The sequence below is a fragment of the Cladophialophora immunda genome (assembly GCF_000835495.1).
Source record: "Cladophialophora immunda strain CBS 83496 unplaced genomic scaffold supercont1.6, whole genome shotgun sequence".
Classification (NCBI taxonomy): domain Eukaryota; kingdom Fungi; phylum Ascomycota; class Eurotiomycetes; order Chaetothyriales; family Herpotrichiellaceae; genus Cladophialophora; species Cladophialophora immunda.
In genome coordinates, this window is record NW_015622546.1 from 2,873,549 (window position 1) to 2,891,312 (window position 17,764).

At 49.7% G+C, this 17,764-nt stretch overlaps 3 protein-coding genes across 3 annotated transcripts; 1 reads left to right on the forward strand and 2 right to left on the reverse strand.

The window, feature by feature from the left end:
* Positions 1–2,348: 2,348 nt before the first annotated feature.
* On the reverse strand, positions 2,349–5,738 carry PV07_10513 (uncharacterized protein). Its single transcript, XM_016397848.1, has one exon. It carries the CDS (start codon positions 5,732–5,734, stop codon positions 2,627–2,629), a length of 3,108 nt encoding a protein of 1,035 aa, XP_016245039.1. The 5' UTR covers positions 5,735–5,738; the 3' UTR covers positions 2,349–2,626.
* Positions 5,739–15,911: 10,173 nt separating this feature from the next.
* PV07_10514 (uncharacterized protein) lies at positions 15,912–16,868 on the forward strand (the record flags this gene model as incomplete). The annotated part of the gene is made up of 1 exon (XM_016397849.1): positions 15,912–16,868. The coding sequence occupies one exon, from the start codon at positions 15,912–15,914 to the stop codon at positions 16,866–16,868; it is 957 nt and encodes a 318-aa protein (XP_016245040.1).
* An 18-nt stretch (positions 16,869–16,886) lies between these two features.
* On the reverse strand, positions 16,887–17,534 carry PV07_10515 (uncharacterized protein; the record flags this gene model as incomplete). Its single annotated transcript, XM_016397850.1, has 2 exons — positions 16,887–17,237; positions 17,292–17,534. The coding sequence occupies 2 exons, from the start codon at positions 17,532–17,534 to the stop codon at positions 16,887–16,889; spliced, it is 594 nt and encodes a 197-aa protein (XP_016245041.1).
* Between the last annotated feature and the right edge of the window lie 230 nt (positions 17,535–17,764).

The window sequence follows — 17,764 nt, forward strand, 5'->3', positions numbered from 1 at the left end:
CCCTAAGATCTCTAGCGTAGGATATGCTACTCATCATCTTAAAGCTCATCGTCGGCATATTGAATATGCTGCAGCGAATTTTCTGGCGATATAGCGTAATCTTTCGCCTTTTCATCAGAATCAAAAGCATCACAGCGATACACGAGGATGCGAAAGTCTTTCTTGTCGTCTGACATAATCCGTGCGATTTTCCATTCCCCATGTCCGGCGCTCTGTATATGTTGAGGAAAGCTGTTGATATACCCCTCGATAATGAAACGGGCGTACTGTAAACCCCCCCCCCACTAGGCATGGGACATTGAATAATTGTATTATTGTTCGTTTGGATAGGTAGAGGGTGTCCCTGTTGCATTTTTGCGAGGCCGAGGAAATGCCGCTTGATAGTCGCTTCTATGGTGTTTATATGCTGATCTTGGGAAGAAGCCATAGCTATGAGTCGATTAGCGTGAGTAGTATGACAGCGATAAGAGTGTTGTGGCCGATTAAAGAGATATCGTAGAAGAGACTGTCAAGATACGACCGAAAGCAACTTTAATTAATGCGGCCGCGTTACACGAGAAGTTCTTCTCGGGCAGTATGTCAGTAGGCATCCTTCGGATCTGAAAGCTGCCTGCTGAATTGATCACATCCATCGTGGCGCATCTTGATTCGTCGCTACAAAATGAGGGGTTGATAAGCCTGCAGACCACCAAGCCGACCGGATACAGAAATTCTATTGGCTTGTCCACGCTTATCCACCCCTTCTAAACAATTGCTGGTCATCCAACATTCATCTTTAACTAGGACCTCGATGGCCTTGATTACCTCCCTAGCCCTGTGGTTGACGGTATCGCCGAATAGTTGTGCGCATATAGATAGAGGACGGTAAGACCATCTACCTCCTATAGTATAAGGTTGCAGTAAAGTCTTACAGTCTTAAAGCGCTCGAGGTTCGCACATAATCGGCAACTCCCCAGCGAAGCTGATTAAGGTATCACCCTGAGGTACCAAGATGCGTTGTCCCGCACGTGGCTTTCCTTGCAATGCCTCTCCGTCCGGGTAGTGGCACGTAATTAGTAGCTTGCTGAAGTTAGTTTTTCGGCCAGCAATTGGTACGGGCGAGTCGGTGACGGAGAGCGACAGTGATTATGCGACCACGATCCTTGCACCTCATACACCTCAGTTTCACGGTTGCCTGGACGAAAGCCCGTACAAATCCCTATCGCAACTTGTTGGGGAGCTGGCATGGCTGGGAAAGCCGCAGATGGCCGACCACCGTGTCAAACCCCTCCCAGTTCGAGCTCTTTCGTTAGCGCCTAAAAGTTCCTTGCGGCAGAGGTACATAGGCTAGGCTTTGCAGGTCTGGATGAAGCCTACGACCGGTCAGGCAACGGGAAGGTTATGGCTAGAGCCAGCCTCAACCGATTTAAGGCTGTGTGATGTGCCACTCACTCTTACGAGGACGATCCGAGGCTCGAGTCTGCCTCGACCTACGCCCTCTCATTGTACCATCCGCCGAGAACCTCTACATTAGTGGGCGAGAAGAATTCAACGGCCTCATCGAAGGTCATAATGACCTCTGGGTCAAAGCGATCCCTTTCTATGAACCACGTCCACAGCCGGACCATACGTACGGCTTCAAGTGGTCCAACTTTACGGAAATACAACGGAGGAAGCTCAATTCGAACCCACCGAGAAATCGTACTACACCGCACGGGAAGATATCTATTTCCCCTTCCTGACCAGCGAAGTCAAGTGCGGCAAACAAGGGCTCGATTTGGCCGATCGACCTAACGCTCACAGCATGACTATCGCGCTCCGAGGTATTGTGGACCTTTACCGTAGAGCGAATCGTTCATCCGACATCCACCGGAAGGCTCTTGGATTTTTGATTTCACATGACGATAACAGTGCACATCTCTACGTCCATTATCCCGAAATTGATGGTGGTAATACGGTTTACTGGCGCGACACAATCAAGAAACTCAACGTTGCAGACGGAAAAGGAAAAGAAAAATGGAAATGTTACCAATTTACACTCAATGTCTGTCAATACTTTGCCCTACCACTGCTTGAGCAGCTCAAGACCGTCATCGATCAGCTGCCAGATCCTGATACCCAGACGCTTGAGCCAAGTGCAAGTTTTGACGACGAGTGCACTGAGTTCGCAAGACGATGCCAGTACTCCTGAGTCTCAGGACGAAATCTTCAGAAAGCCCCGTAAATCTAGTGGGTTACATGCAGAGTTACAGACCATGATTCAAAACCTGCAACGAGCCGTTGGAACAACAGAGGAAAGATTCAATGACACAACTGGAACAATTGCGGAGAGACTCTGAGCAACAGCAAAAATAGAGTATGAACCACTCCTCTCGTAATCTAAGCTCTTGCTAACCTGTAGTCGTCACGACCGCAATCAGGTGTCTGGTTGACAGGGCCGATAGCACTGAGCACTCGGCACGAGTTTTGTCGTTCCGGGGAAGAGCACAATAGAGATCCTTGTACTCGGTGATAGTATTGAGACAGTGCACTCTCTATGGACTAACAGGCCTACATTTCGACCAGAGCTTTCTTGCAAATATGGTGACAGAATAGAAGTAAGGGCTCCGGTAAATCATCGGTAAGCCTTAGGTGTCACGTGCCATAACTACGCCGGCGTAGTTATGGCACGTGCATGACATTTTGGACAGGGACACTGTTTTCCTTCTCCCCAAAACCCATTGCCGTAATTGATCGTGAGTTCTTCTGCATCACGAACGTCTCGTGTAGCGACAACGGAGACCCGATACCTTCCTGACACCCTCTGACCCTGGAGTTTGGCTGTTGGTACGCAGTCATGATTCATATAACCGTAGATATTGCTTCTCTCACCGCAGTTGATCTGGGCGACCTCCGGGTGCTCGTCGAGATCTTCCCTAAACATCGCATAACACTTCCCGTTTTTGTACGTATCGGGAGGCACTAATTTGCCTGTCAAATACCCTAGATGTGTACCCTTGAGATAGGCAATATGACCGGCTTCCTTTGCAACAGCTTGCAGACCTCGACCTTTGTCCGGGTATATTCGGATACGGGGCAGTATCTCAGGGCGACGATTGACGCAGTCGCACTTGCTCTCATCACATAAGTCGCACTGCCTTTCGCTGGGAGGGATATATGTAGGGTCAACCGGCCAAGGATAGTCCTCCGGCCAATACTTTGGTCTCCGCCAATTCGGGTACTCATTCTCCAGGAACTCATTCTCGTCGATTGTTGGAACGGGTTCCAAATAGAAAAATAGATCTTCCACTGAGACCTTATCCAGCGACACACTCTCCCCAGCAAACTCGACGTCGTCCGCAGTGAGGTTGAGTGAAGCCTCAAACTTCTGCCCGGCAGAGCAGAGAGCAGAGATCTGTTTCGTGTCGAGGTGACGACGTAAAGAGTCAAAATCGGTGTCTTTGAGAAGGACCCAATCCGTCGAAGAAAACTCAAATGCTTGTGTCTGAAAGAGGAGAAAGGCCAGAATCCCGGGAAACATTTCGGAGTACGTTCGCCACTTCGCGCCCCTCTCTCGATGGTGGTAGAACTGACGTGGGTCCATTTCCCTACCCTGAAGGATCTTTTGAATACCGCCTTTCGGAATCCTCTCGCGGCTTTGCCCAGTTTCCTTTTCGCGGCTTCGCTTCACCTCCTCGGCATGTTGAGCAAGACGGGCTTGATATAGTCGGATAAGGAAGTCGTGAAAGGCGCCCTTTTTGGAGAACACATTGATAGCCGCTATGTCATTCTGGAGCATCTGAGTCGGATTATGGCTTCGCGACACGTCTTTCCCGGGATACATTCGCAACGCCGTAGGTTCAAGATCCCGACGACCGCGGACAATCTCGAAAAATTGCTTGATGGCGGCTCTGCTGCAGATGGCTTTCGCCATTTGAGAGATCGGAGCATACCAGATATTGTGATTAGCGATCATCATCGTGTCGGCTGAACTCTGCGTACTCCGAGACCTTTTCCCACTCGCCATCCGCGTGGGTGACTGGTCTCTACGCCTCTTCCGAAGGCTCCTAGCCACTAAGTGGCCTATATTCACTGCTTCTCCGGCCTGACTAGGACCGTTTCTAACTTGACGCTGACGTCTTCCAGACACCGGTAAGTCGTGCGCTTCTGGTGCACTTTCAGCCTCTTGCTCGCGCTGTGGTTCACTTGGATCGCGGAACTCCAAAAAGGTACTGGGAATAGGGAATCCGTCGCAATTTGGGCTACATGCGGAGTAACCTTCGATGCTCCAGTTGGGGCTGCCATAGTTGACGGCCTCGGCAACGGTAGGGCCAACGGTACCACCTTGGTGGTAGCTATCTCCCCACACCACGACCACCTCTCGCGTACGTTGGACAAAGGTGACAAAGGAAGCACCCATGGCTTTGAGCTTGGACCGCGGAATCCAGCGGGAAGCGTGACGTACTTTCTGCGCACATTTCCCCTGTTTCACTTCGTTTTCGATGAGGGAGCCATCTTTCCGAGCCACCACATACCAGAGTTTCTCCCGTCCACAGTGTAGGGCATTCAAAGATGGTAGGTTCCCGTCCTCATGATGTATGACGAAGAGCGATCCGTCATCACTCGATACGTATCCATACGGCCAATGGAGCCCGGGCACGCTGTACTTGGTGCGATCCAACAGATTGTCCTTCAGAGGCCAGATGGGGGACTCTGCCGGTAAACTCAGCAGTCGCCGATCTTCGGCAGTCCGAGCCGGCAGATCCGTACAGTATCGTATCTTGCTCATCGCCTCAGGATCGGTAAGGCGACGTTCCACCATCTCGGCGAGTTCGTCGGGCTCCATAGGTGCGAAAGTGGCATTGCTGATATGCAACGTTCCGGGATCCTCAGTCCGCGAAATACGAAAGATGTTGTCCGGCCCGAGACGAGACTCGAAACTAGATATGCGCGTCGTAATGCTAGATACAGCGTGTGTACCTGGTTCAAAATCGTCGGGTAGTACGTACTTAAAGACTCCCGTTTCGCGCGCCCCCAGTGCCTCGGCCTGAGAGAAAAGAAACGGCGTATCGCGACACTGATCCATGTTTAAGGGCATCAACACAATGACGCCGTGCTCCTTGCGGTGAGGGATAGTGATGTCATAATTGCGAGGAGTTTGAGAAAGGGCGGGCGTAGAGTAGTCGGGCTGAGAAGGAGTAGAGGTAACGGGAGGGCGTGAACAATGTGGGACTGCCACACTCGCTGCAGCATCTTCTCTGGGCCATGAAACTTCGGCGCTTTGGTCAGCAGTGGTAAGGCCGGCGCGAAAATGATCAGGAATAGTCAAGTGCGCGTGATTCTCGTCCGTGGCCGACTCGCTAAGCTGTGATGTAGACTTTGTCTGATGGTCGGCCTTAGCGCTGGGATCTACCGCAATCGATTCACCATTTTGAGGCCCCTGTTGAGTGTCTGAAGGGTTCTGGTCTACTTGCAGCCTTTCATGTGGCGATTGAGCTGATGTGGGTAGTCGAGCTTCCAGAGTAGCGTTGTGGTCACCAGCCCCGGCAATTCCGTTCTGACTCGTAGCAATGACTGAGCCTTCCACCTTTTCTTTGAGATTTTGGACACTTGTTGCCAGCTCACTGATCATGGACCGGATCTCAGTCCAGTACGATTGACGTCGCTTGCGCGGTTTGGATGGGCGCCTGCCAGAAGACGCATGAGTGTCCACTAGAATCACAAGCTTCTTAAGCACTTCTTCCATGCCTTGGATTTTCAGCGCGACATCCGACATGATGCAAGAATGATTGAAGATTTCTCGTTCACGGGAGTGAAAGCGCTGTTGAAAGAGTTAATGTGGTCTTTTGTCGCGCGTGATTTCCGATCCCTTGGCGCGGGGCCAGCCGAGTCTATTCCCATTTTAGACATATGTCAACAGACAAAGGAATGCCTCTCAATTCGACAATTCCCATAAACGCCTTCTTGACCTGTAACGCGGCCATTGAGCTCCACCGGCTCTCTTCCTGTTGCCATACCGCATATACACTGTTGTGCATTAACCCCCTCAACATAGGCTCGTAAATCGCAACTCGCTTCTGCAGCAGTACTGAGCTAGGGGAAAGAGGAGGGCTGCTGGTTCCACGAGACTACTATGTCGCGCAGTATTCACATACAGATGTTACCTACGACGCTCTGAGTCGGATCAAAAACATCGCGTCAGCATCGGCGAGACGGAGGTCCCCATACCACCCTACGAGATCACAAACCCAATCCTGAAGTCATCCCTGCAGTTGTCCAGAAAGCTATTTGGCCTTTGCGCCGCTAATTCCTGACCGCACCCTTATACGATGGAAGAGATCCACGATACCACCCACAACGAAACTTATTACGGCTCCTCATGAGGTGGACCACAAAGCCGAGCGCTAAGGCTCTTGATCAAAGGAATCGATATTGTGCACGGCCAGATTGGCGGCGGCAGAGGAAAGCTGAAGAATCTATCGACTTGGATCGAATGATACGGGCCAGAGAGCGGACGTCATGAAACCATCAGGATCCAGCTGCCGTTGGCACCAGAATGGTGCAAAAGAGACCATTTGAAATCACTCGACCATCAGCGCATGTACAATGCCAAGACCAGGGACTTCTCCTATGGAAAGAATAGGGCTTTTTCGACACAATAAATCACTTATTGGCACTAAGTGAATCATGGGTTGAGAAGATGGTCCTGGTTAAAAGCGTTTACGGAAGCCCAAGTAAGCTTTGAGCTCCTTTTCACTAGCAATATTGCGCTGAGACAGAGATATGCCGGAACACAAGAGCACAAGATGCATGCCGCGGTTCCGCAAAGGGAGGGCGAAGGTCAGTAATGAAATGTATATGCGGATTCACGTTTGCGTTGATTGATTGACAGTGCAGCGGCACAGAGATGACGACCTGCAAAGCGCGCATAGACCGTAAGGTTCAATGTCAGAACAGACTTCATCCGACCATCAGTCTCCACAATACCTCACATTTTAGGCCTGTCGATTACGACTCCTGGATCGGGATTCACCGACAACCACGATAGTACTAACATTCTCTCAGACGCAGATCCGGTTGGCAAACATACGAGAAAGGCCAGCTAAGTTCAAAGCATGTTGCATGAGTCGCAATGAAGTAGAGAGGGCTTCCGTCAGGGCCATCCTGAATCCGTGGTCATCATAAAGTAAAGGCGCCCCTCGATCATGCTGGTGATGGTCTGCGGTGAGCGGAGCCACCCTGAGAACACCGCAAGTTCTGGAGGAACCTGTTCCGGGTTGGGTCGGTCCTCCAAATCTGTCAAACATCGTCCCCCGCATGTTGTGGGAGCTTCTATATATATTTTGTGACTGTTGCATATTTACCATGAGTTCGATGTCGATCGTCCACTAATAGCGGCCCGGTACTCCTCTTATTGCTGACTCTGCCGACTGCTCATCTCACGACACGTTTATGCTCTAGCAAGCCTTCTTTAGTCGCTATAGATGATGATCAGCTTGCACCTCTTTAAAGATTTATGCCTCAGGAACCTCATCATCCACTCACTGGAGGCATCCATTATAGAGACGTTCGATAAGATCGGGTATCTCTCAGAGTCCTGCCAAAAACACGATTTACGAAATCATCCTCACGCCGATGCTTGCCCATGTCAGGCGGAACTTTTCTTCAAGTTAGATCGGCTCGACGAGTCCATCCACAGGTTGAAAGATCTAAGGCATTTCGTCGTCCGCTGGTGGATATGGTACATTCGATCTTCAACCAAGAATCCTTTCTTTCCGAAAGAAAGTATTCGAGTTTGGTCCCAAACAGGCCAACCCATTGCGGCTTGGCAGAAATACTCCATCGCCCAGAGGAACGGCGAAGTTGGACCGAGAAACCGGAGAGCCTTTATCTATTATAAGGACTCACGCGAGATATCTACCAGACCCGCCGCTGCCACCAATAGCGAGTAGTTTATGTCGACACTTCAGACGACCCGAGCTCCGGTATAACAACGCTTTGCTACGTCCAAGAGCTTAGCAACCTTGCACCTTGCGGGGTGGCTAACAGCCGGCCGAGCTTTGCTCCAGCAATGCCTTCCAATGATACGACTTAAGCTACAGTATTACTCAGATTTGATTTGGCAATCTGTCACACGATATGGGATGTTAATGAAGCCCGGTCTTGGAAAAATCAATTTCTAGCATTTATGGCAAGATGATGCCTAGAGGAGCATTTTGAATTGTGTAGAGAGCTGATCTCAGTGACCATCAATAGATATCGGGATATCATTGGATTTACTGCGGAATAACACGACTGAACTCCCAGGGGAAGGTGGACGACGTCGATGGCTCATCTCTCTGCTACGAAACTCATGGACAATACGAACCAGAACATTTTGATAAACTGGCTCATGTCGCCTTGTAGGCTGGCTAGTTTTGTCCTGCATCTGCACGTTTAGTTGTAGATTCAGTCTTCGCTGGCCCAGAGCAGCACTGTAGTGAATAGCGAGTGACCTCAGCAGCTGAACTTAACAAGGCGGTGGCGTACAGTTACCAGTTCCCTCCTCAAAAGTCACAATGATCAGATATTGCCTTCTGGACCTTGAAAAGTAATGGGTTATGATGCTATTTTTGCACACCCTGTTGATTTCAGTACTTCTTAGCGATATTATGGGTTTCCTTAATAACCACACCCACACAGACCAGCAGTACCGATTAGAGTTGACGTAACATCACGACAAAATCTGATAACAATTGGATTGCTGATATGGTGGAGGTGAAGCCTCCATCGTGCACAAGAACTCGTAAACAGCCATGACGCAGACAGAGTGGCCGTTGATTGCAAGTTCGCCGAAGTGGGAACTTGTAGTTAAATGTTGCAGACGGTGCGCTTATAGGTGACGGGAAACCGTAGAAGTGCTACCCTGGCGTGTAAAAAGCGGACGGTTTCCGGGACTTCAGGTTTTCGAACCAATCCTATCCGATCTCCTCAGTCGGTTAGAGAGTTTTACTTCCTCCAAGAAGCCTACGGAATGGATGACCTGTTCAATCGTCGTATCCTGGAGACCCTTGGTCTTCAATTGACCGTGAATCTCATCGTTGGTTCCAGCTCGCAGTTTCCAGGCGTGAGCTAGCTGAAGTGCCACATCACTCAAGGCAAATTGAGCTCCTTCTTGTGCTTGATTCAATGCTTGAATGGTATCGTTCAGTCTTTGATTTTCATGTTGGAAGCTGGCTAAGGTCGAGAATAGCTTGACCTTTTCTGTCTCAAGTAATTGGATCCTTTGCACGAGCTCATTTGTCGTGCTTGGTTGTTGCGCCAGTATGCCGCCGATTTTCTGTTCTAGCGAAGCGAACAGATCGTGCGACACCTGAGAATTATGATGGAGAAGAGCCGCTTGATCGGCACGGTGTTGGCGAATGCTGTCAAGAATCTGTTGAGCAGCAGCGTTCGATTTCGTCATGATGTCGGGCAAAAAGGTCGCTGATGAAAGGATTTCTGGCCTGAAAGAGGATCGCTAAACTTGGCTTTGGGCCTTTCAAATAGCTCCAAATCATTGATCGAGTCCTGGGGGGCACCTCGGTACCACGGTACTCCGTGGCGGCGCGTAATTCGATGCAGACTTCCCACAGTTCGCGTGGCATCATACACTTTCCTGGGGCCGCGCATTACCAGATGAGCCACGTCGAAAGCCAGGCTCGATATGATTGCATTGTCGTTATTTCGCAGCCATCATTATGTACCATTAGTGCGCAATTGCATAAGGCGCTTGGGGGTGGCCTATTCGACCTCTTAAAAGATCCGAGTCGCGCTCAGGGACTACCCTTGCTGGAAATGGATACTCAGGATATTATGACACGTCCCGATTGTGATCAAAAACGGATTGATGAATTTGGAGGTCACCAGAACATTCCGGACACTCGTGTAGCCTAGAAATCCTGTAACGTAACTGCTGTATACATGATCTACCGAGCTCTATTTTCCCTGTCTATTTCAGTTCATATTATTGGTCGCCCGTATTATAGCACTGTGCGGTAGCTGATAACAAAGGATCATGGAGCAGTTGACCAGAGAGACACGTTGATGGTCCCTGTTAGGTACAATGACGGCGAAGACAAACGAAATGGTGGTGAAACAGGATGGTCAACCATCATTATGTAAGGTACTGCTTTACACCAGAAAGATTATTAGGTACACGTACTACATGCTTCCGAGACCCCTCGAATTCTGTAGCAGAAAGTGTCAAAAAGACCCACCGAATCGGCATGGCTCCTTCTGATATTGGACAAGTCCTAAACTAGTAATATACTTCAATGGCTTCACAGGGGCGTAAGGATCATGGATTTCATCTACCAGCATTTCTTAGAGCCGCCTCACCAACACAACTTAGATGACCTGGGTGAAGTTATCATAAGAGCAAAACTGGTCGAGTTTCGATATCCCGGTAATAAATCCCGCACGAGAGTGCGTCCTTCCCCGGTGGCTGTGACCAGTAGGCCCTGGCTGGAAGCGAGCGATAGGTGTCGAAGTCTCTATCATGATTGGTGTGAGTCCATGGCTGCTGATACGGTGCGGTCCTCTCGGTCACTCCTGTGGCCTGGTTGGTACCCCAGAGCTTCTATTGGCACTCGGACCTAACAACATTTTCAAGTGTTTATCAATGGACCTTGAGCCGACTTGAGGCGGTATGTCTGGTGTTTACGTCGGAGTCAACACGATATGCAGATTTCTTCGCAGCCGAGACTGCTTCGAGATTGGCTCATGAAGTGGAATGCTGCAGACGATTAACTTACAGTAGCTCCACTCCTGACGAGAACAAGCCTCAACGAAGCAAGAGCAACGCCTCTTTTCAGTGGCCCAACCCAAGTTCGATGATCGCGGACAGGTTATGTTCAGAACCCAGAAAAATCTGCGGCAGCCGTACGGCACAAATCCTTCATGGGTTGGAAGATCTTCAAACTTGCTGCAGCATACATTATTTATCTAAGGCATGACAAAGCCGGCCATTTTTCCTGAAATAACTAGTAATAGCGTGGCTCCCTCCTTCCCAGCTTTGGTATGTCGCAAGAGGTCAACACGGCTGAGCGGAGTACTGGAATTCACGACCTTTGAGGGGAGAGAAAGAGTACTACGGTACAGGCACATCCTGTATCTCGAGTATGCTTCCAACACACTAATTTTCAGAGCTATCATTACATTCTCTGACATAGGTGAGAATCTCCGTGGCTTCCTCTCCCGGAGGAACGTTGACAAACTGAATGCTCAGGCTTAAACAAAGCATCCTACGGCAATGCCAAATACCAGCGACATCTCGTCCCTTCGCTTGACGGAAGAGCCACAAAAGAGAGCATCAGAGCACAAGGAACAGCTAGCGTCATTGCGAATCACAACGGGAATCTTCTGCCGCAACGGGGGTTGCAACGACTCGAACCTCTGTCAAGCTCACCTAGAGACCCGGAAGCTTCGAGCTGCTCTCCACCAAAGAACGGCGGAGCAATTTCAAAGGTTTCGAAGTTTCGAACGAACTGAGAGACAAAACAGGGCATGTCTGCAGGGTTAGGGCAAATTAGAATAATTCTCGAAAATTTGAAAGAGAAAATGCAGGATCTACAAAGGATACTAGACGAAATAATGAAAGACGTACCCTGAGGATGCATCCCTCATTCGCTCCTGAGACATCGATTGGTTGGGTGCGGAAACGGTCCATTTGGGTGGCTGTATTTCCTTCCAAGCATTTCCGACTGTTTAAGCTGGCCGTAGACGTCGTATATGAGGGCAGGAATTACCACGAAACTCGTTCTGGATCAGAAACATCGGAGAAAACAAAATGGCCAGAGACCTCTTCGTCTCTACTTCAAGATGCTGAAGATTTATAAGTACAGTAACATTTAATCTGATACAGCGACTAAATGAACCTTGAACACAGTTATATGTTTGCGTCCTCATGAGAATCAGAAGATGCTGTAGCCCCCATAATATCCGGATAATCATTGTATATAGGATCCACATACCCTGGAGGTTCAAATAGACTAGATGCTGCCTTCCAGCTTGCTTCCGAGGCATCCCATCCATATACTGGCCATGAGGATGGGTCTTGGAATGGCATGAAGCTCGGAGGATTCAAGCCCTGGTGATTGTCGCCATCCTTGTCGCTACTCAAACGCTGGCAACAGTGTGGGCCTTGGTGATAGCCACTATCGAAACGACTTCCTGGAGTCAAAAAGGCACCAAAAAGTTCGTGGAATTGTGCCTCCATGTCCAGTGGCTTGATAAAGGAGTTGAAAGCGTTTGGAGGTATCAACGGAGCCTCGCTTTCTGATGGGCTTCCTTTCGCTTGGGTGAGAGGCGGATTGGTTGACGAGCCTTTTGAATACGGAACCACCGTGGACACCGTTTCGTTGCTCGGGGTTGAAAGGCCAGTCAAGGCTGCTTCTATCTCAGCCTTGGTGATATTCACGCCTTCCAGGAGAACGCCCTGGTCCAGTGACTGAAAGTTGTCGAACACAACCGCGGCCGTGACCTCCAAAGGACTGTTGCCGCGGATAGACTGGACAAGGTTGCTGACCAAATACTCGTCGTTGAATCTGATGCTTTGTAGTATACCGTACAAAATTCCCCGTTCGTGAAGGTATGATTTCTTGGGACGCTTTCGTCCGTCCGTTCTGAAGTGACAGGAGATCCCGGTCCGGATGCAAGGGGTGCAAGGATGGCCAGAGCCACACTGCGATAAAAGTTTAGCCTAGGAGTCTACAATATCTCTGTCCGGAGACTTGCCTTAATCTTTTTTCGTTTGCATGATTGACATGCTCTTGAGGCAGTTGCTCTTGAAATTGTCGCCATTTGGACAGATCCAGCGAGACATGACCAACACAGAGGGTTGTTCTTCCCGACTTATGTATCCTTCAATGCCGCTTTCTCTCCAAATCGGTGTTATAGCACTGTTTCAGACTTCAATTGTGGTCCTCAGACGTCTTCAAACTTATCCTGGGCCGCCGCTTCGTTTACGCAGCAATCCAGGCGGCGAGTGTCCCCTGCACTGCACCTTGCGCTGTGTTTCAAGATAGTTACGCCTCACAGTCGGTGTCTCAAATCGGCTTCTACGCGGCCTGGGAGCCGAGTGGTATTGGATCTCCATCCTTTCTTGTGGTCGATATGTAGGCCACGCGATTCACGTCCGAGGGATAGCACCTTTCTAAATCCCGTTGCGAGGGGAACGCTGACATACATTTCGCGACGAAAAGGGACTGGTGTACTATGCCAGGACGCTCACACGCAACGAAGGAAGCTTTGGCCCCTGTCGCTCTGCCGAACAGTGTTTTTGGTTGCGGATCTGGAATAACGTATGGTTTCTGCCATCACATTAATGCGTAGAGTTTGTGCTAATTGAAAACAGTTAGCGCAAAAGGGGACGCTCTTGCGTATCCACTCGCGTCACGAAAGCTGGGTTGAGCAAAGGCCGAATCAGAATGGCGTCTCTTTCCCCGTCGCCAGAGGGCCAATGTACGGGTTGGCGCTTAGCGACCGACTCATTATTGGTGCGACATCGGTTTTGGTGCATCGTCGTCGCGTGCTCATCTGTGACCAACAAGCTATTCTGGACCTATCATTGCTGCGAAGTCCTATCCAGGTCACTGATCTGGGCAGCTCAAGCTCCTTCATAGACCGCTCAAGAGTTGCGTTGAGCGCCCCGAGACATCCATTCTCTATTGCCCCAAACTGTACAATACAGTCAAATAACACGTCCATTAAATGGGTAGAGAATTACTGCGGCGGCTGTTAAGCTTTGCTTAGGCGCCCAAATGCCAGCACTGATCACATCCCGCCACGGCCCGCCGGTGGTCAGATGTTTCAAATTATGCTTTTGGCTATGTGGCCACATCGGAACTAGCAGCCATGGTTGTCGAACTATAAACACGCAGCTTCCACTGAGGGACATGACATAATTCAGCAAAGAGCAACCTAAGTTAAGGCCGGACCGGAAGCATTCCAAAATGGGGCCGACCGTACCTTGGGCGGCTCTCCGTAGCTATGATTGGTGCACAGCAGGGATAAGCTGGAACAAAAGACTTTCTTGTTACCTACTTGTATAGTGGTGAGGTCTTTGACTTTAGACCCTGGTACTAGGGGCCATGCTCGTCGTACTCGTCGGCCTCCTTTGCCTCTGGCGGTCCCACCGCCACTTGATGCCCCCAATTCAACATGGCCACTTACAATTATCGATAATAAATGGTTTCAATGTTTGAACCCGGATTAAAGTACATAGCTAACTCAGAAATAGGAACATTGAAGAAGGTCATGCAGGTTACTCCAGGGACACGCTGGAGGGTGGTCCCGAAATTATATGGGCTCGGCTTTAGTGACACATTGGTACATTAACATACGGCATATTCCCGACACAAATCCAGACCTTTTTGGTAACATTTTTATTACTGTAAGTCCGTCGTTCAGAATTAAGAGCTGCTACCTCGTCCTCCGCCCTAACCTACAGGCTTCGGACCTGACTTTATACTGTAGATCATATTGCCGAGTTGATTCATCTCTCTTCATCCGTCGCTCAGATCTAAGATCTTTGGATAACTGAGTTTTGTTTGGTGCCGTTGGAGGGGCTGATCTCAGGTGCAAGAATGTGGAGACAATGCAGAGGTTTGGGAGCAGCACGTTCGATTTGTTCTAAGCCAGCAAACACCGAGTAATGAGAATCTTCCTCCGGACGATCCTACAAACAAGAGCGTCCATTTTCCATCGGTAAGAGCCTCTATCGTCTACTGCGGGAGCCACGAAGTCTGATCAGGTGTCCCCTTGCCCTGTGACATTTGGTAAGGTGGATGGACGTATCACCGTATTCAAGCTATCACACATTGTACGCACTCCGTCCATCATTGTCTCATTTAGTTTCTCCATTTGGTTCATCTGATCAACAACTTGTGCCAGTGACTTTTCAATCCGAGACGTTCTGGTCTGAAGATCGACTATTACGTTTTGCATGTCTCCAAGAGCCTTATTGCATCTGCAATACTTGTCAGATCTAGCATTGGTTAACATAAGACTCGATGTACCTCTCGATGTCTAGCAACTGCCCCCCAATTGTCCGGACTCGTTGCGCTGCGTTGCGCATCTCCTGCCCCAGCATTATTGTGGACTTTTCTCCTAAGTTCGACGTGCTTTTGATGGAGGGTGACCGCAGTGGCTGCTGTGTGGTTCTCTGCGAAGGCTTTGTAACAACACGATGACCATGTTGTGTCAATGTCGGACCCGTACTCCAAGCGGCCTGCCGGCTAGGTCCTGTATGACTGAAATTTTGGACTTGTGAGAGACCGCCATTGTTCGAAATCATTTGCGGGTCGATGAATGGACTCTGAAGACCTAGTCCATGGTCTCTGTCAAAACCTTCCAGTCCAAACTGATCCTCAATTGCAGAATCGAAAATGTTTCGCTCGTCCATACCTGGGGACGTTCGCCCATAGAGAATAGTGAATCTTCTTTTCCCCTCCAAGTGACCAGAGCCCGAGGAACGCGACTTCTAGTGTACCTGGGCGACGGATTGATTTCAGTTATTCAAGCTCCTAGCCACGCAATTCGAAGGGGGTTGCGTGCCTAAATGGCGGCGAAACCATTTTGAAACGCGGATCCTATCATCGTTCGAGAGTCCAGATCCCACCTGTCTGCCGAAGAGCCAGCCACTTACCACAGTTTACAGCGGTAGGACACTTTGTACTGCTACTTGCTCGCGAGATGACGAGTTTGGTGTGAGTATACGGGATTGGTACAGTACCAATCAGGTTCATGGGAAGGAGTGGTAAGAAACTGCGGAGTTCCAGACTCCGGCGTAGCTAAGGTTGAAACAGACGTGAACCTAGACACCAGGGTTATCTGTGGTCAACTCCACTAACGTACTGCTAGAGAAACCCCCACCCCAGCGTGTTTGCGAAGGCCGAATTATTGGTCTCAGTTTCGAGAAACCTCGTAGAATAATGGTTCATTTAAATGCCAGTTTTCATTGGGTGATGGAACTCGAGGCCTGCCGGAATAGCATCGCCGATAATCCCTGCCTCCGAACTGGTCGACTACACTTTCCGAGGTTCACCAGAACCGGAAACTCACGGATCCTGGTCGAGGTCAACCATAGATCACTGTGGTGTTTTCAAATAGCTGTCCGCATTGCTTCAAAATTCGACTATTATCAAGGGCTGAAGGACTCGGTCAAAGACAGGATGGGGATGGATCGTCCCAATGAGTACAAACTACTCGTTGAACTCTCCATTGAGACCGACAACTGGTTGTATGAACGACAGTTGGAAAGAAAAGGGACTTACACAGGGGGAATGACCTACAAAAATAAGCAATACCACGGAGACCCCATGGACCTCGACATGATCCAACGGAAAGCACAGTCTCGTGCCGCGCAAGGAAAATATCAGAGGAATGGAAACAACAAAACCCGCGGATTGCCACAATCGGAGCGAGAGAAACGCAAGAAAAACGGTCTGTGCTACGAATGCGGAACATCCGGACACCGTGCGAAAGAATGCAAGAACGGTCCAACGCTGCACATGATGGACGACGGTATAGCCGGTTGTGAAGAAACAAAGGCCAACACTTCACAGGAAACTCAAATGGCAGCCGACAGCCAGAGCAACACAGCACAGATGGACCACCCAGGTACGGAATCTCACAAAGAGATAGGTGGATCCCAGAAAGAAGAAATTCCCAAGGAAGGAGCCACCTTGGAAGAACAGGAACGACAACAGAAATTACAGCATTCGCTCTTATCTTGGACAGCGTGCTACGACGATAGCTGCACGGCCCACTACTCTGAAAAGATGGGAAGTGGATGGTTCCCAAGACGACCCAAGAAGGCAAGGAAGACCAACTCATTGAAGCGCCAGGAAGCATTCATAATCAACAATGAAGATGCTGATAACGAATAAGGATTCTGGATGATGCATTCATCTTATTCCGCCACTGTTGCATGACTGATGCTTAGGAATCGCTGAAGACTTTGACCACGTGAGCGCCGATCTCATGCCCTCCCATAGCGAAGCTTGACGCTCTCCAACCTGAGACATTTGATCGACGATGTGAAAGATATTGTGTATGCCAGAGCCGCTCGCCATAGGGATCGATGCTTCTTCGGTTGGGGCATCTGCCTCCTCCTCCTCCCCCTCCTCCTCCTCCTCCTCCTCCTCCTCCTCCTCCTCCTCTTCTTCTTCTTCCCTCCTGTCATCTCTAGACTGTAGCGACCGCTGCCTGTTGGCCCTACCTGCGAGCGTAATCTGGCGGACGCTGGGATCTTGGAGCTGTAGAATATGATGAATTCATAAACCTTGGAAGATATTTCCTTGCGTCCTTACCAATTTCTGCTTAGAGAATGGCCAAGTATCCGAAATTTTCTCCGAGCTGAAATAGTCGGTACGTTGTCCTGCCTGGTCGGTGACCTGGAGAAAGACTTTCATCTGGCACATTGCGTTCAATTCCCCGGCCTTTTTGACCAAACACAAACGCCGACGCCGTCGTTGCTCATATTTCGCCTTCGTCTCCTTCTCTTCCTTGTTGAGAGGACGATTCTTGCCTTTCCGGCTATGCTTTGTGATCATGTGGGCGATTTTTGGATGTCTTCCGCGCTTTGCCATGTTCTCATTGCAGGGCCGGAAGAAACGGATGAACCAGTCAAGCCTGTGGCGAGCTCTAGCAAAAATCAAAGCGAATCCGTGGTGCTATTACTGTCAGACATGTCTTTCCGTACACCGGCTTCTGGAACGTATAAAAGATCGTGTGTGGCCTCACCGCCTTATTGATAAAGTCCCATGGAAATCCGTGGGATGCG

Bases quoted from the DNA above. Each gene is read 5' to 3' on its own strand.
- PV07_10513 (XM_016397848.1), bottom strand. From the start codon at position 5,734: ATGTCGGATGTCGCGCTGAAAATCCAAGGCATGGAAGAAGTGCTTAAG.